This window comes from Chiroxiphia lanceolata, chromosome 12 (genome assembly GCF_009829145.1).
Source record: "Chiroxiphia lanceolata isolate bChiLan1 chromosome 12, bChiLan1.pri, whole genome shotgun sequence".
In the NCBI taxonomy this organism is placed as follows: Eukaryota; Metazoa; Chordata; class Aves; order Passeriformes; family Pipridae; genus Chiroxiphia; species Chiroxiphia lanceolata.
The window spans coordinates 6,903,559-6,926,981 of NC_045648.1; the positions used below are offsets into that span (position 1 = coordinate 6,903,559).

The following is a 23,423-nucleotide window of genomic DNA, read 5'->3' on the forward strand; positions in this document are numbered from 1 at the left end:
GTTCCAGGCTGCAGTCCTTACCATTAACCTTTCATTCTGACTTGTTGCTATGCAGCACATTGCTGCTAGTGTGAGAAAAACGCCTGACATTTTCACTATACACAGTGTAGCTCAAGCCATCAGGTGTTTTTCTTGGGTTTATCTTTTTACCTGCCTCCTAAGTATTGTTTTATGAGAGGCACACGTGGAGTAAAATTTGGGCTAAAGAGTTTTTTCTGCTGGGAATAAGTGGCTAAAAGTTGGCCACTGGTTTTTTTTCATTTCCTCCTTTTTTTTTGTACTGTTCATGTTGTTCAGTTGGCTTGTGAAGAGAAGTCTTTTTATGGTTACTGACGACTGGAGCCCCGTGCAATCAATTAGATTAGTGCTTATTTTCTCCCAGAAGAGGAGGAAGAAGGGGGTGACTCCTTCCCTGCTTTTGTGTGATGGGCGTGGGGCTCTGCCAGCCCCGCTCCCAATGACCTCACCTCCCCCTGGGGACCGTGGCTGTGTCACCAAGAAAGGAACTGAAAAGCTTCAGTGTTCCCCTTCAGCCCATGTGGGAACGAGCGTGCCTGGTGGGATTTCCGGGCGGGAGCGATGCTTTCCTATCATCTCTGGCCCTGTTGTCCTTGGAGCAGCGATGGGTGTGGCCGGAGTGGTGGCTGCCAGGTGGTACCAGGGTGATGCTCTAGGCGCTGCCTCTCCTGCCATCCCCAAATGTAACTGAGTCACTGATGGGGGCTCCCTGGGACTCATTTTGTCACTGTTAGTGGGAAATCTGACTCCCTTCGTGATTCAAAGGGAAAAGACGGAATTTTTCTCAGTTGTTCTTTTAGTAATAATGGGTTGTTTTGGTTCTTTTTTACGCAGTATAATCATGATCTTGTGGCATGTGATGTTAGATAGGGATGGGTGCTGTCCCAAAGTACAGCTTCTATCAGATAAAGATTTAATGGACCTTTCAGATATGTAGTCCCATTCCTGCACTGTCTGGGGCTGTGGTGCAAGGAAAGAGGTCACATCTCAGATGTAAAGCAGCCATGTGGATAACACCTCTTCTGTGCTCATACCTCATTTTGAAGAAACTACCTAAATAAAAAATACTGTAGCGGTGCAGGGGAGAAGCAAAATGGGAAAGAACCCAAATTTTTTCAAACCCTTTGCTCACACTGATATGTTTGCCCAGTGTTGCTTCAGCACTGAGTACTCTGATTTCAATGGAACCATGACTTGTTTCAGTCCACCTCTTCCTCCTCCTCCTTCCTGGATGCACAGTGAATCTGTAATCCTGTGTTTACACTGTATATTCGCCAGTTGCCTTGGAGATGGCTGTGGTAACTCAGGGCTGACGTTATTTGACCTCGCTGCAGGATTAGCTGTGAACAAGAGACAGTGTGTGCGAGACCAGCCCTCGTTTAAACACCCAGGCCCAGGCACTTAACAAGTGCTCTGCAAGGAAGCTCTTGCAAACAGCTTTTAGAGAAAATCTCGTACTTCACTTCCAGCTTCGAACATCCTTCGTTTTTCCCTGCAATGCAAGACGTGTTGCCCGTCCCTGGGAGCACAGCTGCTCCTTGGGGATGGCTCAGGTGGGTGAAGGAAGGGCTGATTCACTCAGGAACATACCAAGCCTCTCTGCTTACCTTGAACCACCTCTGCTTCCCTCCTGGACTTGAAGGCTCTCCCCTCATTCTTGTTCAAAGTCCTCAGAATTTCATATGGTCTCCAGCAGACTTCAGATGAAGTCCATCAGGGGCTGGGGTCAAAGGGGTGGCTATAATTCAGTTAAAGCTAATGCAAAAACAAACTCAGATTTAAAATTTTTTTTCTTGACTTTGTCACTAGTTTTTTTGATGCATGGAGGCGTAAAAGACAGAGAAATTACTTGATTACATTTGCTGCCAAAGTTAAGCAGAATGTTTGAGCAAAGCTTTCAAAGAAAATCACATTTTAAAAAAAAAGAATCTCAACAATATAAAGTTGCTATAGATGAAAAATTAAAGAAAATGGAATGGAAATATAAGCTGTCAAAATACCTCCTAAATTCTCATTGTATGTGAAAATTCTCTATATACTTGAAAGACTTTACCCAAGTAAAAGTTTGCAACTGCAGAGTTAAATGACTGCTGCGTTTTATATAATTACTAGAGCAATCTGCCTCTTTCTTATGCTATCTTTATTATTAGACTCAAACACTGAATATATATAGTTCACACTAGTGTTCAAATATAAGCTTTCATTTCTGTACATAATAAAAGAAGGGAGTTCTGATTGTACATTTATGGGAGCAGCTTTTTTTTATCTGAAAATGTGGCTAAATGTAGAGTCAGCAGTCACTTAAAGGAGAAAACACCTACCTGTATTTCTTCACTTTCTCTGAAGGATGGCATGGGATGATTATTTATCCTGCCCTGCTATTGACTGTGTTAACTTAAGGGAAATAATTTTCCCTTGTGATAAACAGATTCTCATATGAGATGATCAAGCATCACTTCAAGTATCAAAATTAGCTATTGAGATATGAAGAATTAGGCAGTAGGTGATGCTTTCTGTGCTTTCAGTAGCTCTTTGCCAGCCTAAGGGCACATCAGGTTACATCATCCAACTAAGCTTCTGTTTGCCTTGGTGAAAAGGTACCAAACCCTTATTTAACTATTGCTTTACTGTCCCTGCTACAGTTCTTCAATTTCTAAATGATCTGGTTCAAATTTTCAGTAATTGAAGCAGTTTTCCTCAGTACCAGTGGCACTCTGTAGTTCTGCAGAACAATTTCAAATGCTGTTTTATCAGACACGATGTTATGGTGGCAGCCAGAGGTGTAATGGTTCTGGATACTGCTTGAGGTTTGGATATCATTGTTTGCAAAAGCAAAAGCTTGGTCACTGGAGTTTGGGTATTAAGAAAATACCAAAGGTCTGAGCAGGGAAGGAAGCAGAGAAATGATACCAGCTGTGTTGCTGTGGTTAAACTGTTGTTGGCTGCTGAAATTGTGCTGTTGGGGATGGATGTGTGCACTTATGTCACAGATGCTCATCCTACTGGTGTTGGTCATGAACTGAGCTTTTCAGCAAGTCCTTATTACTGTAGCAACTGAGACTGCCATAATCTTAATGTATTTTTTTTTCTCATCATCTCTTCCGGGTAGGGAGGGTCACTGAGGCCAAGCAGATTGCATATGGTAGTGTAGAAAATCTGTGCAAACCAGGGAAGTGAAATTTCATTGCAAGACAGCAACCTCACTGCCTACCTCTCTGCTAGAAAAAACACAACCTAATAATAAAAATCTGCAAATCATGATCTGGCAAACAAACCAGCAGAAGAAGGAACGACCTCATCGCCACACGAGTGAAAAGCCCCAACCACATCCTGCTATGGGCAGTGGAGGCCTCAGCATTGGGAAGCTCTTGGGCAGATTTGGGAGAATTTTCTTGCAGGCGATGATGTGCTGGAAGCTTGGGTATTTGGGTGGTGCATCTGGTGCAAGTTTGTGTGCCATCACCATAGCAGCTCGTGATTGGGCACATATTTTGCTTTGCATATAAAGGCTGGTGTCTAGTGTGTGGGAGATGTGTGGGAAATTTGAAATGAAATTTCAAATAGGGAGAGACAGTCCAGTACTGAAATCCAGAGCTGCAGCAGCTCCTAATCAAATAAGCCAAGGGTAAGAAATAGCATGTCTGTGAGCCAAGTCACCAAAACAAGAAGTAAAATAATTTTATGAGGTATAATTGCCTTTGTAAGTACTGTTGTAATGTGTTGTATCACTCTGAGCTCTGTAATACCAAAATTGGTTTTCTCTTGTTGGTTGATCTCAAAAGGTCCAGGATTCTTGTATAGACTTCAAAGGGAGGAGGATCAAAACTGGAGGTAGAAAAAGAGCCTGAAAGACTGTGTGTCTGCTGGTAGCTTCTTGCCTGCAGTTTCCACAGGGTTGAAACGTTCCCTTTTACTCCAAATGCCTTGACTCACTTTCTCTTCATGCTTCAGCTAAGGAGGAGAAGAAGCTTCAGTCTTTAAATTGTTCTTAATTCCACAGTTCTCAGGGTTGGGTTTTTTTTTCTTTCCCCTTTCTTTCTGCTAGTTAGAAGGATAGATGAAAATTAATTTCAGTTAGCTTGGAAATATCTTAATTTCAAACTCTTTTTTTACTGTGAAATCCTTTTATATGCTCGTGCTTTATTCTCTTCTTCCACGGACTGTGTTTTCCCTTAAGAAACAACTCTTCATAGAAAAAGTGGTATTTCATGAGTTACAATCTTTGTACTGGTAGACCAAAAGGGTAAACAAGTTGCATAACAAATGGCCACTTGGCAATACTAGTTGTGGATTTGAAAATACTCCTAATTATGAAACAAAAAAACCCCCTAAAATAGACTAAAACAGCATAGCCAAGAAGACTTTTTGCAGTCCATCCTCTTTGGTGTATTTAATTACTTTAGGCAGTGTAATTAAAAGGAAATGATGCCAGGACTTAGATGACATCAGTCACAGGAAAAAGTGATTGAATCTGTATTGAAATTATTTAACATGTAATGTGTGGGGTCTTACACTTTTGTAGGTTTTTAGGGCATCTGCAGTATGTAAAGGGCCTTAAAAATTCTTTCTGCACTCTTCATATTAGTAGTGAAAGGTTTAAAAGGAAAAACAAAGGCTCCTGTCCATCGCTGGTGCTGTGCCTATATATTTCATAAGGCTTCCCATGGTGCACAATTGAATACAATAACTGTGTAAATCACACAAACACATTTCAGACACGGCTCGGATTTTCCGAACCGGAATTCAGGGTTTCCGAAGCAGAAAAGAAGCACTTTTTGGATGGTCACAGGAGATTCCTTGGCTTCCCTGTCCACAAGCCACCAGATGGCAACATCTCTTGGATGCAAATCCCTGATAGTCCATGGGATTCACCATATTTGCTGTCTGACTTTCCTGCCCTGCTTAAATCTCTCTGTAAGACCTCTTTCAACTCGGCTCCACCATGGTAACTCAGAGGATGCAATTAGCACTGGAGTCCTTAGTCACCTACCAGGCAAACCCAAACATGTGCTTCCAGCAGGGCTTTAAATAGCTGCCCAGGCTGGGGGCCCATTGTTTAATAGCTCCAATGTGAATTCTGAAAATAGGAGGTTTGGACAGGATTTCCACTATTGGAGGAGTAGGAAATGAAATCATCTTTTAGTATAGTTCTGTTTAGGGGTGTTTTGTTTAACAAGAAAAAGTCAGAAGAGTTCTGCCCTTGTAACTGCACCCCAGATCACTGGCACAGGTGGACAGATCCAAGCTGTACATTAACTCGTCTGCTGATGACTTACAGCTCAGAAATCTCCACCTTTTCTCCTGCTCATTGTTCTACATCCTTATCATGTAGAGGAGGTTGTGTTATCATGCAGATGCATCTCGTCTCTTCAGGGCTAAGTACAGACAGACCAGAACACCATGTCTTCATTTTTCATTCTTGTATTTTCCCCAAAGCAAGCTTCATTAAGTGTTCCCATTCATCCCCAGTAAGAAATTATTTAGTTGAAGAGTTATTGTCTCCTTTAAAATAATTTTTAAAGCGTGGTTTTACATGAAGATGAGGAATTTGCTTTATCGCAGCAGAATTAGTTGCTGCGCCCATCTCTGCATAGACTGAAATAGTTTTTTAATTTTTGTATTTTTCCTACAATATGTTGGCACTTCTCAAAACAGCTCCAAGTTGTGACTTGTTTCCAAGCTAGATTTAAAGTAACTTAGGAGCAGGAAGAGAAATGGGATAAAATGCAATCCTACAAGAGTTCAGGGGTGGGTTATTAAAACTTTATCAGTCAAGACAGCATATAAATGACCACATCTCATACTGTGGCAAAAAAAAAGTGTGAAAAACGGAAGCATGGTCATACATATGAAGTTACTCTGTGCAGTCTGAGATGTCAGCTAGGGAGAAACACTGTTGTTTGTCAGAAGAGTTAAAGTTCAAATTTGGTGGCACCAGCGTGATGATGTTCACGATTTCATCATTTGCTTGTGATTGCTATTTTGGCCAAAGGGCCTGATTTCTGGAGAAGACTGAGGCAATCAGGAGGGGTGCTGGGTGGCATTGTGAACCTACTTGCATGGTAAAGCAGAGATTTATCATACCTTCTCTGGAGTGCACTCACCTGTGTGATTTATTCAGTTAATGTGTTTTCAGCCTACCAAAATGCAAACCTTTATAAATAAGCTCATCTCTCTTCCTGAGTGTCATGGTTTAACCCCAGCCAGCAACTAAGCCCCCAGACAGCTGCATGCTTCCCCCCGCTGTGACGGGGAAGAGAATTTAAAGAGTAAAAGTGAGAAATCTTGTGGACTGAGATAAAGGCAGGTTAATGAGTAAAGCAAAAGCCATGTGCAAGCAAAGCAAAACAAGGAATTCAGTCACCACTTCCCATGAGCAGGCAGGTGTTCAGCCATCCCAGGACAGCAGGGCTCCACCGTATGTCATGGTGACTTGGGAAGCCAAACGCCATCACTCCAGTTGTCCCCCTTTCCTTCTTCTTCCTCCAGCTCTGTACACTGACCATGAAGCCATATGGTCTGGGATATTCCTGAGGTCAGCTGAGGTCAGCTTTTCTGACCATATCCCCTCCCAACTCCTTGTGTTTCCCATCCTCCTCGCTGGTGGGGAGGAGGCAGGAGCAGAAAAGGCCTTGATTCTGTCTAAGTTCTGCTCAGCAAGAATGAAAACATCCCTGAACTATCAACTGTTTCGAGCACAAATCCAAAACACAGCCCCACACTGGCTCCTACAAAGAAAATTAACACTGTTCCAGACAAAACCAGCCTACTGACACACCTGGGGTTTTTTCACCTTTTTAATGTGTCAGACATTTTTCTGTTCCACATCTGAGTATGTGAATGAGGGTGTTACAGTCAACCAACCACCCTGATGCTTGTAAAGTGCATAACTTGGTGCTTGAGCCATGTTAGGAGAAAGCCCTGCTGATTGCCAGCCAGAGCTGAAAGACGATGAACAAGAGCAATAGTGTCTGCTCTGGTACTGCCTGGAGTTCTTTGTGGTCTTGGACAAGTTACTTACCTCATAAAAACAGATTTGGGCTGTTTTTACAGACGATAACCACTTATCTCCTGAGAGTGCCACAAAGCTTTCCTCACTTTTGCTAATGCTTGGAAAAAGGGCTATTGAAGTTCAGGCATTAGTCTGGCCATTGAGTGTTTGATGTGGAGAGAAGTGTTGCCCCACTGATGGTTCTTTCAGAAAGTTCATGTGCTGGGGACATGTTTGCTCACATTGTTTTCAAAGCAGGGGGGCAGAGACTTCTTGAGCAATCTTTCTAGTATTGGCTGCTCCTGTTACATACTGGCTCCTCTTCTGTTTGAACTGTTTGCCAGAAGTCAGAACCTGTCCCACATTCTTACCCCCGAGTCTGACATCTTCTCAGATGTGAGGAAGCAGAACATCAAAGCCTTGTGAGTGGTTGCCCTTTCGAAGAACACTCCCCAGGGTTTAGCACGATGCTTGTTTGATCCTGTTGGATGAAAATGGATCGTCAGGTCTGTCACCTCTTCTAGACTGCATTTGATATCTGGGGAAGTTTCAAGAGAATAATTTTTGGCTACAGGTTAGGACACGGTCTTTTTGTCACCTTCCCTTGTGTTACATTTTGCATCTGGTGTTTAACATCTGCTCCATCCAAGGGAACTTTGTGTTTCTCTACTTGTTATGTGGATGGAGGTGCTTTTGCTGTCCCACAGAAGAGTTGTTTGGCTTTGTGGCAAGGAAGTGTCCCAAATTGTTTCTCTGTAGCTGCTCACGGGCCATTTTTTGCCTGTCTTCAATCCTAAAAGTCCACTGACTTTCTGGTAGTGTAACTGTATTGTAGGTTATTTTGCAGATGGGATTCTTATGGGAATAGACAGAAAATAGTTTTAAAAAAGTTTAAAAAATCAAAAGGTTAGTTGTTCTCATGCTACTAAGGAATCTTTTATTATGATGTTTTTGTTGTTTTTTTCTTTAACTCCTCATTCTAGCAAACTTCCACTGCTCTGCCTTAGGGAGAGCCCAGCTCGTAGCACTTGAGTCAGCTCCTGTAGGCTGGCATGGCCTTGTCAGAGTGTGCATAACTCACAGCTTTGTGGAGGCTGTGGATAAAACTGATGTCTTACCTGCTCCTTATTGGGATGTCCTTAGGAAGATCAGCAAAGCAAGGAGGTGTAGGGGGAGAGATGTGTAGTTCTAAGTGGCATTAAAGGCAAGTTGCCCCAAAGTTGCACTGTCCCACCACTTCTCCCTTCAACATTTGAGGCTTCTACTGTGTGCACGAGCAGGGTTTGTGAAGGGGTTTCATCTGAGCTGCTGAGTTCCCTGCCCACTCGTTGAACAGTGATGTATTAGGATGCAATATTTCCAAGAGCAGTAGAAGTAGATCTTCCCTACCCTTATTCTCTTTAATAACATCCATACTAGTAAACCTATGTCTTCAGTTTTCACATCATCGTCTTTCTAATAGATGCCTGGTGCTGGGAGGAAAGAAAATTTCTCACCTTTCAGCTTCAGAGCCTCCTGGTTCAGGTACTGAGCTGTTGCAGCAACATCCGTGTGTGTTTTCCTCCCCGTCTGCGCTTGTCTTTGATACCTTTCCAGCTGCATTTGCTCTCCTTTGGAAGCCACGCAGCCTCATCTCTGATAATTTTGGTGCTCCCCACAGTGTCCTAATAGCAGTTTTGACCTTTCAATTAACTTCAGGATCGCCTCTTTCAGCACACAAAACCTGTACAGATGCCAAAAGCCTCAGAACAGATTTGCGAGTTTGGCTGAAAGACCATGAAGATTAGGGACATATTTTCCCTTTTGTCAGGGAAATCAACAGCAAAGGGCCCTGACAGCCGAAGGAAACTTTCCCACTGACCACAAATAGGGGCTTAAATTGAATTTTCAAGCCTTTAAAAATAAATCGTCATTTTGTATTTAATTAAGCAGAGTTTCATGAATGTGGTAGTATGCTGAGGTCATGGGCAAAAAGAAGCTTTTCCAGTAATTAGTGCAGGGTCCATACCGTTCTGGCAAAAACAGCCATGACGTCAGTCTGAGGCTGGAACAAGAAACTGTGCCACATAGTGAACTTGAAACACAAACCTTATTATTGAAGGGGCATGTCTGACAACTGCAAGTGCTGGCTGTGTTGGACACGTATATTTTTCCTTTTAAAATTGCAAAAAGGTGTTGTGGGTTTTGGATTTGGGGTGTTTTTTTGAGTTTCTGAGTCAATGAAATTGCTGCCATGCCAGGACTTCCCTTCTCCTGTTTCCCCTGCCCTAAATAAATAAAGTTATCAAACTTCCAACTTTTTTGTTTTGTAAATATGGAAAGTGGCCATTTCCATGTTTTTATTTAGCAGAAGCAACTTAGTTTTAGTTTTGTCATGCGAACCCAAACAAAAGGGGCAGGTGCAGCAGGGAGCAAGCACAGGGCATGCCCGGGCAGGTTTTGCTCTGGTAACCATTTAGGTCTTTGTTTTAGGTGAAATTCCAATGTTTTCAGTACAAGCCAAGTGTTGTGACAGCATTTGGAGTATGTAGTTTTGCAGCACTCTGACTGTAGTTTCTGAGGAGTTACCGGAGTCCTGTGGAGCTGGGAAACAAAAATTTGACCATAAAATCTGGCTTTTGGTACGTTAGCAAAATCTTCACTGGAATTACTCAACACTCTTGAGTTTACTTGTCAGGGATCATAAATAACCTGGTCAGATAATGGTGGCTAATAGTTCTTGGTTTATATTGGGACAGAGAAGAGTTACACATCTTTTCCTTTTAAAGTCTATAGGAAATACTTATCTCTGATGATGCATATAAATTCCTGAGATAGTATTATTTTTAGAATTGTGACCCTTGGTGTTACCTGATTTAATGTAGACTATGTGTGTCAAAGGAGTCGGTCGGTTCTGTTTGTTCCACCCATGCCATTTTTCTGTTTTCACAGGCTTTCTGGGTTTTGTTTTGCAGGCCATGACTGTTGTGAGACAGTGAAGGTGGCACTTTGTGCCTCCAGAGAAGGTCACCCTGTTCTGGTTGTGGCAGAAGAGAGTTTCCAGTTTGTCCAGGATGAAGCCTACGATGCCGCCCAGTTTCTGGCCACCTGTGCTGGCAACCAGCAGGCGCTGAACTTCACGCGGTTCTTGGACCGGTCAAGACCCCCTGCTGCAGACGTGGACTTTCTGGATGAGAAAGTGGCTTTGGCGTTTCGACACCTGAAGCTTCCAGCAGAATGGAACGTGCTGGGAGCAGACCAGTCCCTGACCGGTGAGGATTTCTAGGGCACAGTGAGACTTGTGAGTTGGCAGAGAGGTAAAAAGCCTGGGAGAAAGGGCTCCCTGCCTTGGGAACCCCCCACATGCCTTTCAAAAGGTGTGGTGGCCTCTGTGCTTAGAGAAGGGACCTTTGCCCTTCCACCAGCATAAAGTACATAAGGCACTGACTGATGTTTTCTCTGGGTTTTCTCTTATGAAATAGCATGAGCTGACGTAAATGGACAATATTTTAACACATACCCAGAAGGTTTTTTTGTTCGTATATAGCAATGGTATGTGTATCAGCATCACACTATATCCTGACAAAAACCTGTGTGTAAAAAGTCTTGATACTCCTGGAAATATCCTTGTGCCACAAATCTGTTGCTTTTGCTAAATGTTGGGTTTACAGACCAGGTACGAAGATTTTATGTGTAAAATATATGTTATTTTTCTTGGAGAAGTTGTGGCTCTTTCCTTGAGGGTTTATATTGCATCCCTGATTGTACATCAGCTGGGTTAGCACAGAAGTTCCCCAAAATAAACCTGGACAATTTTGCAAATATAGGAAAGGGAAGGTGGGAAAGTCTGACCCTTCACCACAGCAGCAAGGGTTACTGAGAGCTTATAAATAAACCTCAAGACTGGCCCAAAGTCTCTGGTGACTGCTGAAGCAGAAGTGCCGAGGTGTTCCGGATGCTGTGGCATGTCCGTGTTCTTGGAGTTCTTCTTATTTTGTCACGGGGGAGTAAAAGGAAGCATACTGGGGGGTTGGGAGACTAGTTCCAGTGTTTACAAATACTTGCTGGTAATTTTCAGGGTATTTTGGCAAATAGTTTCACTTCAGGAATGTGACTATGAGGCATCTGTTATCTTTTATAGGATGCAGTGGCATAAACACTTGAATAGGACTGGCACGTGGATTGCCTGGTGGAGCAGGCTCAGTTCTGCTCACTGCAACAGGGTTTTCCACAGGAGATTTTCCTGCTTTATGTTTTCTCCAACTTGCTGACTGCTTTTGTAAACCTGAATACACGGACAGGCAATTCTCGTGTTAGCAGACTTTGAAAGATTTGGTCATATTTAATGGTTTCTGGACAGAAATTCAGCAGCTGTCATATGTTTACAAGGAGATAAAACACCTGGTATTTTTTTCCTTTATGTGGAAGTCACTGATGTTTCTTTCTGCATTTAAAAAAGTTGTGATAACACAGACATTTGTGGTTGAAGTGATAAAAATATGGTCGAAGTGATCTTAATGAAAACTTTGAAGCTCTGAATTGTTGCTGATTTTGCAAGAAGCTGAGATACGGTTTCTCTTTTTGATTTTGATTATTCTTTGGAAAATCAGCATTTAGGGAAATCAGACCATAAGATTTACATTGGTTTGTTCAGCCTGTGCTTGTGTGCCTGGAAGTTGTGGTTGTGTGGGGCTCTGAATGCTAATGGACCTGTGGAACATCTGTGGCATTCTCAGTGAGAAGGGGGAGCTCTGTAGTGCTGAATTCTGTAACTCTGATTGTTTTGACATATTGTGGTGAGGTTTTTGTAGACAGTACTATTAGTGAATAAACGTAATGGCATTAAATGCAACTTTCATCCAAGAATATTAGTGCTATAAAATATGTTCCCTTTTTTTTTTAGTTATTTTTTTGCAGTGAGATAATTATACATAGGGTATTTGGGGGAATTTTTGTGATTGTGACAGGAAAGATTTGCATGTGTAAGCGTCCTTTTGGTCATAAAACTGTTTTGCTAGAGTGAGATAGAAGAGATGTCCCTGATTTATGATGGAGCTCTAGATTAGAAAAATCTCTGTGGTAAAACACAGCACCCTTATAGTGGTGCTTGTGTATTAATTTGTGCGTGGGAGAGAGAAAAGCACTGCAAAGATTGAAACTGTGGGAGCATTTGAAGAATTAGGCATATTCTGGACCTCTGCAGTGGGACACGCTGTCCTACCCTGCAACACTACCTATGAACAGCTATTCCAATTCATGTTTCACATTTTCTCTAAATGTCAGCACCAGATAACTTCAAATAACCTTCTCGAAGGAGAAAATACTATAGAAATGAGAACAAAAGAAAATGTCAGATCCCTCCTTGAGAGATGTTTAGCGCTGCCTCTAAGCTGGCATGTCTCTATGGGCTCTTGTGGGCTGGAAACAAAACGCTGCTGTTCAGCAAAACCTCGGAAGGCGGGAGCGAGCCGGGAGCCTCAGCCAGCTCCCCGAGTGCCTCAGCCTGATGGGGAACTGCTGTTCAGAGATGGCTGTTGCTGTCAAGCATGTTTAAAAGTCAATTTTTCGAAGGCCTGAAGTAGGAGTCTAACTTTTGTAAAAGTTAGGAAGTAATGGTCTTTTTGCAAGCAGAAGCTGGGTACAAGATCCACCACTGAGCACAGGCTGAATTTTGAGGAGGGGATGGCTTTATGTGGAGGCTTCTCCTTGCTTTCACTTGCACTCAGCACTGACTAGTCTTTGAGCAGAGGGCAGGGAGTTCATTTCCATCATACACCACAGAGGGCAGAGAAGCTGCTAAAACTGTCACCCAGCTCTGTCTCCTGAGACCGATTAACTAATCTGCTGTGTCAGCAAACAGACACAGCCAGCAGACTAGGAATGGGAGAACCTAAGATTCCTGACATTAGAGGTCTTTGAGCTCCATCCTCTCTTGCTGAGGCAGGCAGAGGGTACTCAACCATTTGTTTAGATGACCTGGATAGCAGCAGAAAGCCTGGCACATGCTGGAGCTGGAGGAGGCAGAGGAAGCAGTGCCATGTGTGGTGCCATGGTCCTGCTCAGCTGGTCCATCACTGTGTCCTTGGGTTGCAGGGGCCGGTCAGGTGCACACGTGTGTAGGGACAGGATTTTCATTGCAGGTAAAGAGTGGGCCTGAACCCCCTTGGCAAAGTGTCCCGAGCTCCTTCCTCCCTGCACAGCTCAGTCCTCATCGCTGCTGTTTGGGAACAACTGTGTCCCCAAGAACTGTGCTCTTCCCCCAGCCGTACAGTGTCCTTGCACAGCAGGCCTTGCACTTAGTTATCTGTGTATCTCTATGAACTCAAATGGCATCCACAATTTCAGAATATCCATAACTAAGGATTACTCTTGTTACCGTGGTATTCCAAACACAGCATTTCTTTCAGGTGCCGTATAATCATGTCTGTCTTAATAATTACAAGTGCACTGTAACTTTCCAAAGAACATAGTTGTTAGTGCTGTCAAAAGTAGGGTTATTTACTGCTCTCAGTGGCATTTAAAAGCAGCTATTTAAATGGAACAGATTGTTGCACTTTATGTCTAGAAATCAAAATTTAATATGTATTCTGAGGATTTATGCAATGTAAATACAGGACTGCGATGTTCTATTTTAAATTACTGAAAAGAAAATAAGCTAACTAAAAAACCACAACTGAATATTTTGAGGTATGAGTAATGATTATGGCTTGTTTATGTTGCAGTGGGGAAAAAAAAGACAGAAAAAAAATTAGGGAGGATCTAAGGCTCAGGTATGAAAAGCTTAGAGAGCTTAATTGTATCACTAGTAAACAGATCACTTTCAAAATATCTTGAAGTAGTATTCTGACAAAACCTTTCAGGAAACAGTCTTTTCATTTTGCTTATTAAAAGTAAGCGGTGAAACCCAGACCTATGGTTACAGTTTTGGTTGTGTGGGCTGTCTGAGGTGGTGCTTCAGGAGCTGCTTAACTTTGGCAGAGGGTTGCTGTGATCATGATATGGAGCAATTCCCCTGGGAGTGTGAGGGCTGCTGGGAGATAGTGAGCCAGGATTGTGGGCAGATAACCAGGAGACCATCTGATTAGATAGAACCTTAACAGATTGCAGTTACTGATGTGTTGAATATGTAGAGCTTCCCAGAAGTGCTGTGGGATAAACACCCTTGTGCAGTAAGTACTTCTTGGGAAACTAAACTCCCTGAGCTCCTCCAGGTAGGATGTGGGTAGAGAAGGAAATGAAATAGTCTGAATGGATTATGGGGTTAATATCATGTACAAAACCAGTAGGATGGATTTCAATGTACAGGACACCATGAGTGTCATTCTGCATAGAGATAGTTAATTTGGCGTTTTTTTGCAGAAAGGGAGAATGTCTGAAGATAGAAACTAACCAAATAGAGTGTCTTATTTTAAAGAAAAAGAGCAAAAAGCCTGAAAAAAACTTCTAAAAACTTTCAGAATTTGATTATTAGGAACTAAGCTCCTTTCCTGTGGGAGAATGTTAAAGATACACAGCTGATGATTTTTTTTTTAGACATAGAGCTTTAATCTGTTTGTTTTATGTACCCTTTTTATACTTTCTTGCTGAACCCTTTCAGTGTAATAGTTATAGGTATTCTTTTTGTCGGGTTTCATATCCTTTCCAGTCTGCTGCTCACTTTCTGTGTTCTCTGGTAAAGGACTGTGTAGCATAAGTCACCATGATCTATTCAGTGCCAACAGCACAAAGTGATCTGTTCAGCTACAGCCCTTGATAAGATGTAAAAAGTCTTTTCCATACCTAAATTTACTGCCCTCTGCAGTGGAAAACGAGAAGCAGAAAATAATTCTTGTTCAGACAGCATCTGAAATACTCTGCTCAGGACTGAGATGTACCGTGTAGTCTGTGGCTGAGAAATTGTTGGCATGAGAATGTTTCTGTTCCCTTTGATTTTAGTTGGAATGGGGACATGAAGATCTTTTGGTGTGCTTTGAAAAATTTCTTGTTTATCTGATTAGGAAAAGAATTACCCACACGTCTTTTATTAACTGAACTCATAACTCCAAACACAACAGCTTTGCCTTGACCTTTCTTCAGTGCAGTTGTGTGCTGGAGCCTTCCCGTAGGACCTCAGCGTTAGGTGACAGCTTGTTTCTGGGCTTTTTTCACCCTTGTTCCTCAAGGATTCATCTGAGCAGTGAGAACATTTCCAGCAGAAAAGCAACATTTTGAGGCCAGATTTGATGGTACATGTCAAAATGGCCAACTGTGTGTGATTTGGGGTGAGAAGCAGGTGAAGATCAACAGCACAGGAAGAATAGCAAGCAGTGCTACCCATTCCATGGCTGGCTGTTCCATGGTGAGATGTCTCAGGGCATGTTGGATAAACTGAGCAGTTAGGTATAGGTTATTCTCTATGTAGCTGATTTTAAAAAAGGAGCAGCAGGTTTTCTCTCTTATTTGATCAGGATTAAAATGAAAGTTTTTACTTAGTGTTCTTGTGTGTATCATACCCAAACTTTTTTTTAATCTTCAATGCTTACTTGTTTTGTCCTAGGAGCACCTTAAACCTTAATCCTTTACTATTAACAAACTACATTTGACAGTCTTCTATGGAAATTTTGTCCTCAGTTGCACAGATAAACTATCTGTTCACATATCACAGCAGAAAAGAATTACTCAAAAATAATATATCTAAAATGTTGTGTTTTGCCAGCTGGATTAGAGTGCCCTGCCATTATGGGGCAATAATCATATGTTTCAACTCTTGCCTATTACTAGGAAACAAGAAAGGAACAAAACAACCTTGGCCTTTTCAGTATCATGTGTCCTGTATTTCCACAGTTTCCTAATTACAAGAAGGTTTTTGTTTACATTCAGACGACAACCGTTTTAAGATGAGGAGCTCATGCTTGGTACAGGGTAGGAGAAGGAGCTCTGGCTATTGCATTTTAAAGTCTTTGATATTCTTCCATGCCTGGGACATGCATTTTGCACCATGGCAAGATCTTAAAATCATTGACTGAATTTTCAGCATTTTGTATTACAAGCTTCATCCCTTCAAAGCTGGGAAGTCTGAAGAGATCTGTCTGTCTTCCTCCCCTCTCCATCCAGCAACACACCCATGCCTGATGCAGACCAGCTCTTGTCTAGTTTTGAGCAACACCCTACACCAACAGATGTATTCTTCATTATATATTAGTAATTAATCCAGCCCACAGATGGCACACGCCTTTTTAACTGCAGCCATACAAGTTTTGCACACTCCAGAACCTTCCAAAGCCATCGCCTGGGGCCCCTGCAGTTGTTGGATGTACAGTACTTTGTCTCTTTGCTGCCATCATCCGTGCCCATCTGTTAGGGTGGCCTCGTGCCAGTTTATATGTTAGGCAGAGTCTTCCAAATGGGCCTGGATAGTGAGCTTGTATGTTTAATATGCTCCGATGGCAACACGCCATGTCCTCTTGTACAGATCTTCTGTGCACGTTGTCCTCGCTCCAAGGCATTGGGGCAGGGCCACATCCAGTGCAGTTGTATTTGCAGACATCTCCATCCAAACTCTGGAGCTACTGTGCCCGCTAATTTGGTGCTAAAGAAGATTGTTTTAAAAGAATAAGGAAAACACGAAAGGTGCAGTCCTATGAACAGACTGGGACAACTGGGAGGGGGCATTTCATGTGTGGACATACAAAACAGAGAGGGGCACCCATTTGGCTGAGGGACAGGATGAGTATTTGCATCTTGCAGAATTTTCAGTTGATGTGTGTGCTTAGTGATGAGCCATGAATTGGTGAGTAGGTGATGCTTCTACCTATTGGTAAAGCTCTCAGCTGCAGGAGGAAGAAGCATTTTTGTCCGGGGGTCTGTGCTTATGCTTTGTAGCTCTAAGCTGCTCAGATTTGTTGCAAGACTGACTGTATTAATTAAGAAAATGATTTTTCCTTTCAACAAATCTAGAACAGGACATCTTGTGCTAGAACGGGTGTGGTCAGACCAGTGCAATACATGCTTTATTTGAATGGCATGTCATGTGCTCTAACAGAAGTGCTTTTGTGCCTCCTACATCTCTGCAGGAAGAATTGTACCACGTTAATTGTACTGACTTTGCTAGTGTACACGTAATGTGGGAGCTTTGAACATGTACAAGTTCATTAAGTGAAACTTTGGGCATTTACTTTCACTTTGGGTAAGTCCTACCTGTATCTACCCATGTTGCAGCCTCATCAGTAGCCTTTCCCTTATGTTTGCCTATATGGTGTCTCATTTTTCTTTTTTCTTTAAATCCAAGGCTGAAAACATTGATTGAATTGAATTCCCTGTTGTATTACTTCTAAATCATTACACTCTATAACATTTAATACCAAAATCCTTCTCATTACTTACCCAAAGGCTGAGAATTTGTCTCTGAGAGAGCTCAGCTATTCTCTTTTTCTCCCATCAGCTGGAACTCCCATTCAGACACTCTCATGTATTCAAGGCAGCATAGTTTTGCTTTACGGTAATCAAGAGGAGGTTGGGGGGAAGGATTGGTTTGTAGCCCAGAGACCTAATTTGGAGTCATTCGGAAGAGAAACAGTGCCAGAAAGCCTTTGGTTCTTGCATACAGATTAGTTCTTCAGGAATTGATCCAAAAAGTTGGGAAAAATTGTGTGCTAGACAGGGAAGAACTGCCTCTTTTTGGTTTGTTTTGTTTTTCGCTGAGGGTCTTAATGATGTCCCTAAAGAAAGTAAGTAAGCAGGAAAAATAAAAGCACTTTGAAGAAGTGATTTCTCTTGGGGCACAGTTCTTAAGGAAAAAATACAAAATTAAATCCTAAAGCCATTTTGTACATACATTTTAAGACTTGATATATAGTTTTGGCTGGCACCCAAATTAATAACCCAATAAATCATTGCTGTGATATTAAAGGGTTTAAACCAAGTGTGCTCATTGGCATGGCTTTCTGAGACCCAGTTGGTGCTTTTTTGTTGTTGTTGCTGTCACTCAATAATGAAATCCTTTGTTAATTAAAAGAACAAATTTTTATTTCTTGCAAGTTTTTTTAACGCAATTGCTTTTACCCTTCATACAGAAATAACAGGCTTTGATCTGCAAATGCTGGATTTCAGCAGTGCATCTGGAGCTCATTTCTGGTTAAAGCTTTTCAGAGCATCGTTCTAGGGCTCCAGCTTTTGGAGTTGGGGGGATATTTTTCTGAGATGAAAGCTCAGGCTCAAGAGTGACTTCTACCAGATTAGAAGGTCACGGTTATTAAACGCAAAAAGCAACAGCAGAGATTGAGAGTTTATAAATGCTTCTACTCAGAACGACAGAGCTACTGTATAAAGCTGAGAAAAGTTGGTCTGAGGCAAAGAAAACCCTTGCTTTTTTTTTATTTTTTTTTGTCTATATGAGTTTTTAAACTGTTCTCTTTTATTACTGCTGTGGATTTATGCTTCAAATGTAATTGATTTTTTTTTTTCCCCCCATGCCATGGGGCAAATCAGAGTCCTGTTAGACAGCAAAACTTGTCCGTCCCTAAAGCCCGGTCCTGGGTGAGTGAGGAGAAGGCTTGGATGTCTAGGAAAGCCCACCTGACCATGCTCCTGTTTGGAAGTGCTGCATCTTGGTGGTGGCTGTGGCTGTTTAGGAACTGGTGGGTTTTTTGCATTGACTTCTGTGGTCAGTCTCACCATGAGAGGTCCTGAGCACTTCCAGTCCCACTGTAGCCTTTCCCTTGCTTTAAAATACCTGTGTCTCCTGGATGTTGGCAGCCAGGGTTGTTTTTCCAGGTGCTGCAGGTTCCTTGGCTTTTGGGCTGTCAGCTCCGTGCCAGCCGCCGTGTGTGGTGGGGCTGGGAGGTGGGGATATAACATTCCCCTAACCCACAGCCTACAAATTCCCATTTCTTTCTTTCCTTTTTCTTTTTCTCCCACTTCCCAGAGAACATCCCTCGGGAGACACTGATGCATTTTGCGGTGAGGCTGGGTCTGCTGCGGCTGACGTGGTTTCTGCTCCAGCAGCCGGGAGGAAGAGGAGCTCTGAGCATCCACAACAACGAAGGGGCAACGCCCGTCAGCTTGGCCTTGGAGAGGGGCTACCAGAAGCTGCACCAGCTTTTGACAGAGTAAGGATGATTTACTGGTTCCTCTGCTGGTTTTCCATTCTCTGCCATGCTTGGCTTTGCTGCACATTATCCCTGAATAGTGTCTAAGGGCTATACTCCACCCTTAAAGGCAATTTTTATATAATCTTGCTTTTACCTCTCTTGCTAGCAGCAATGGGGGCAGGCCCTGAGGGGTTAGGGGAAATGCAATAATATTGTTATGTTCTCCTTTTGTGTTGCACAGTGTTCTGCTTCCAGCTGTCTCGTAAGACCCAAAGTGAGTCATTGTAATATTGACTAATTAAGACAAACCTTATGCAAACTCAAATGAAAAAGCTTTTCTTTGAGCAAGCACAGCTGCCCAAAAGAGGGGGTATAGCAGGTGTTGTGGTGGTTGACTTTTGTGTTCTTACTTTTTAGATACAGAGTTTTTTAGTTAAATGAAATAATGATCATTGTATTGAAATAAAGCAGTATCTTGTAGAAAATAGGTATATACTAGTATAGGTAAATAAAATTAGGTAAGAGTTAATGCAAATACTTAACAGAAAACAGTTCTCTTGTGAGTGGTCCTGAGAAGCAGCCCAGTCTTACAGTACACAGCAAGTAACTTGTGGCATGAGCATTTATTGCACTGTTTTACAAGGAATCCTTTGGAAGATTGCAAGTTAGTTTTGAATAGCAAATGTTTGGAGATCTAGCTTTAATAGCTGAGGCTAATAAAGACAAAGAGCTTAAATAAGTCCCAAGAGGGATATTTGTATAGGAGAAAAGATTTGGTCTCTATGTGTGTTATTCTGATGCCTGGTTCTCTTAAGCTTTGTTATTAACTTTGTTGTTCTGAATTGAATTTTGAGATACTTGGAGTTCACGTTGAGTGACTCAGTATCATGTTTAGGAGTGTTGTCCACATTATCACTCACTATTTTTCCATTATGAACAGTAAATTATTATACTTTGCATATTTGTTAGATGGAGTGTTAGAGGGCAGAAAATGTGATCTGTGTTGGTGGAGTGAGTGTATTTAAATTTCATCTTTAAATATAACCAATCATATGAAAAATGAGGGTGAAGGGGAAGGTGCAGGATGGGATAGGACCTATACTCTAACCTTTTGCTGGTATTAATACATGGATGACGACAGTGTTACTTTTTTCTCCATCGAGTTCAACAGTCATACTGTGGAAACACAACTCTCACAGGCTATCTTTTAAAAATGGAACATGCAAATTCATCCTATAACTGCAGCAAAGTTCTCCAAGGTGAGGCTAACCATGTTACAGGCTTTACATACTGTCAAGAATCTTAAGTTGCCCGAAACTTGATTATAGAGCTCAAAGCAAATACTGCAACCTGAATGTGAGTAGAGCTGGTAATTTCAGTAGAAATGGGAAGTAAAAAAACTATTACAACTGCTATTCATGTATTGTGGAGTATATTCATGTATTCATGGTGGAGTATTTCACAACTGGCTCCAGTACTGGCATGGCAGTTCTCACTCAGTAGAATAAAAAAAGAAGAGTTCTGGGATTCCATGGAATTGCCCTGTGCCATTGCCTTTAATGGATATTGCTGGTGCAATCCATGGGATTTCTCTGGTAACCTTTACAGTATGTCTTTGAAAATACGACACAAACAACTTCAGTAATGTTACCATCAAGATCCCAGCTCCTCTTCTTCTTAGTTTATCCTTAAACTGTTCGTTATGGTTTGTTTTCCTCTTGGGCTGCTGGGTGGAAGTATAATGTATAACTATCTGACAGCCATGCCACAGGTCCCATGACAGCGAAACCCCTCCTGTTTCCATGAGGCCCTGCAAACAGAAATCTGTGGATGCTCAAAATCAGTCCCCTTTCTCAATGGGTGAGATGGTGGTGGAGCACCCTGGTATGAGCTTGGGGCTGATTGGAGCAGTAGCCCGTGTGACACTGGGCTGCAAAATGGGCACATCCTGATTCCTCAGCAGACTTTTACTGTGCTGAGCGTTTTCTGCAATAAAATGGGATCGAGGCTTGAAAATCCCTACTGAGAGAAGAAATACAGAGTTTCAAAATACAGAAAAGCAGACAAATTCCGTGAAGAGAGTGAGTGTCATTTATGTGCTGTCAAAACACAAAGGACACTGTACAACCTCCTTTCTGCCCTCTGCTTATGCTCACGCTGTATAATCCGTGCACGCAAATTTGGCACACAGCTCGTCCCACTCAGCAAAATACAGAGCAGCAACGCATGTTAGTGAGGGCCCCTACAAAGGAGTCATTATTTTAACAAGTAATTAAACTGCACTTTGCCAAATAAATGAATGCAGCATGTTTTGTGATGCATTATCCTTGGGGGGAATTTATTGTTCTCTTTCTTGCTAATTCGCAGGACCCCGCATTTTACAATGACTCTCCCAGACAGCATTGGGAAGGGGTGAAATTTTGCCATAATTAGGATACAATCATTAAAGAGCAGACACAAAACCTTCTCCCTTGTTGCAGTTGTGCTGTGGTTTGCCTGCAAGTAGCTCGATTCAGCTGCAGTGTAAATATTTTTCTCAGAAACTAATTACACTGGTGACATTTTGAATTTCTGTTTATCAGATGAACTTTCTCTTTTCAGCTGTTGCAGTTCTTCATGTGAAAAAAAAAAAAGAAAGATGCTTCCTATTTAAATTTTGTAGCCCTTCAGGTATTCCTTCCTTTAGTCTTGAGCCTGTGCTCTGGTTCTTCATTACCAGACAGGAAAAGTGCATGGGCTGGTTCTGTCCAGACCAAACTGAGGAGCTGTGATAGAGATCATGTAGGTCACCAGAGACAGAGAGCAGGGTGCTGATAGCAGCATTCATTAATAAATATTCGTACAAGTAAATAAATATTCACCACCAATAGACATTCATCGGTTGTATATCATTCCTGAGGGTGCTTGTTTTATCTTTGAAATGAAAACTGCACAACAAATATTGTCCTGCGGTGCAAATGGAACAGGATAGTGTGGAAGAGCAGGAGTTTTATAGGGGAAAATATATATAAAGATTTATAAGTTATAGTATATATATATTTTATATATATATACAAATATGTGTATAAGTTTTTTTCTAGGAGCATTCTTGTTTGCTTGCTGGCAGCTTGCTTAACAGTTTGTTGTTGTTTATTTTTTTAAATACAAATTTAAAGACAATTTTTAACTATAATTTCAATAAGTTATCTTTACTTGCATGAAAAAACATTGGAAACCAGGAAGTTTGCATAGCCCTCTCTGAGTTTCAGCAATTTCTGAGTGTGGTAGGAGCGAGTTCCAAAGTGAAGGGTCCTTGGCTGAAGCCTGTTGCTTGCTCAGTGTTCGAGTTGGGCAATGCTGGCTGCTCCGTGTCGGCTCTGAAGTGGCAGCACAGTTATTAAGCAGGCGGGTAGTACTGTGTGAGTACTGTGTGAGTAACTTGGCCTGTGCAGCAGGACAGCTGCAGTGTGCAGGAGTTGATGTTTTCCAACGCAGTGGTGCAGTAACACAATCCCCCTGCCAGCTCCATGTTCTGCCGTGCTCTGCACAGCAGTGAGGAAAATGGCTCCAAGACACAGCGAGCGTGCGGGATCGCAGAGAAGTTGGAAGTGCTGCCTTGTAAAACACACAAACACTGATTTTGTTTCTGATTTCATTTCTGTCTAGTAACATTTTTTTTTTCTCCCCAGTGAAGCCAAATGGTTGTAGTTCCTTCACAGCTGAGAGTGATTTATGTCCCCTGAAAAAGGGAAGTGAGAGAAAGTAAAGCCCATTAAAAAAAAACTTCCGTTTTTCTAATCGCTGCAAAGAAAAGTTTTAGACTTGTAACAGTCTTGTAGTTTTTATTGTAATATTAGTTTTACTTTTGCTGGTTTCTCTGCTTATTGCTCTAAAGCACTTCTGCAGAGCTCCGGGATTGCTCTTCCTTCAAATCTCCTGGTAATGTCCAGGTGGCTCAGTCTGTGAAACCGTAAGTCAGTACAAGTTTGTATTTCCAAAACTAAACTGATTTAATTAGCACACATGAGGAATAACTCGCTGGTAGCAGAAGGGTTTTGTGAATGTTTTGCAGTCTGTGATTATCACTTGCTATTGTTCTGATTTTACGTAAGTAATTGGTGAAGTCTGGGCTGTAGTCTTTGTGGTGCCTCTCAAATAAGGAAGCTTTTTCAGTGACTTAACTTTTATAGCTGAATACACTTTTCTGCTTCTTTGAGCCAGAGCTGCAAGAGGATTTGCCTTGTATGTCTTTTTTTTTTTTGCACCCCAATGTAACAGGTCCTTTAAGCAAGTGTTTAATTTCAGAAATATCCAGTTCATGTTCATCAGAGTTTAAGCATGATCTTAAAACCAAGCACTTCTTACAGTGCCCTGCCAGACTGGGATGG

At 42.0% G+C, this 23,423-nt stretch overlaps 1 protein-coding gene across 8 annotated transcripts in view; it reads left to right on the top strand.

Moving 5' to 3' along the window:
- The window catches only part of AKAP13 (A-kinase anchoring protein 13), a 209,988-nt gene that overhangs the window by 78,773 nt on the left and 107,792 nt on the right, over window positions 1-23,423 (top strand). For all 8 annotated transcript variants that reach the window (XM_032699851.1, XM_032699853.1, XM_032699850.1 and 5 more), the window contains exons 6-7: window positions 9,964-10,260; window positions 18,891-19,074. In XM_032699851.1, the coding sequence (XP_032555742.1) occupies window positions 9,964-10,260; window positions 18,891-19,074 (481 nt within the window). The remainder of the gene's footprint in view (window positions 1-9,963; window positions 10,261-18,890; window positions 19,075-23,423) is intronic.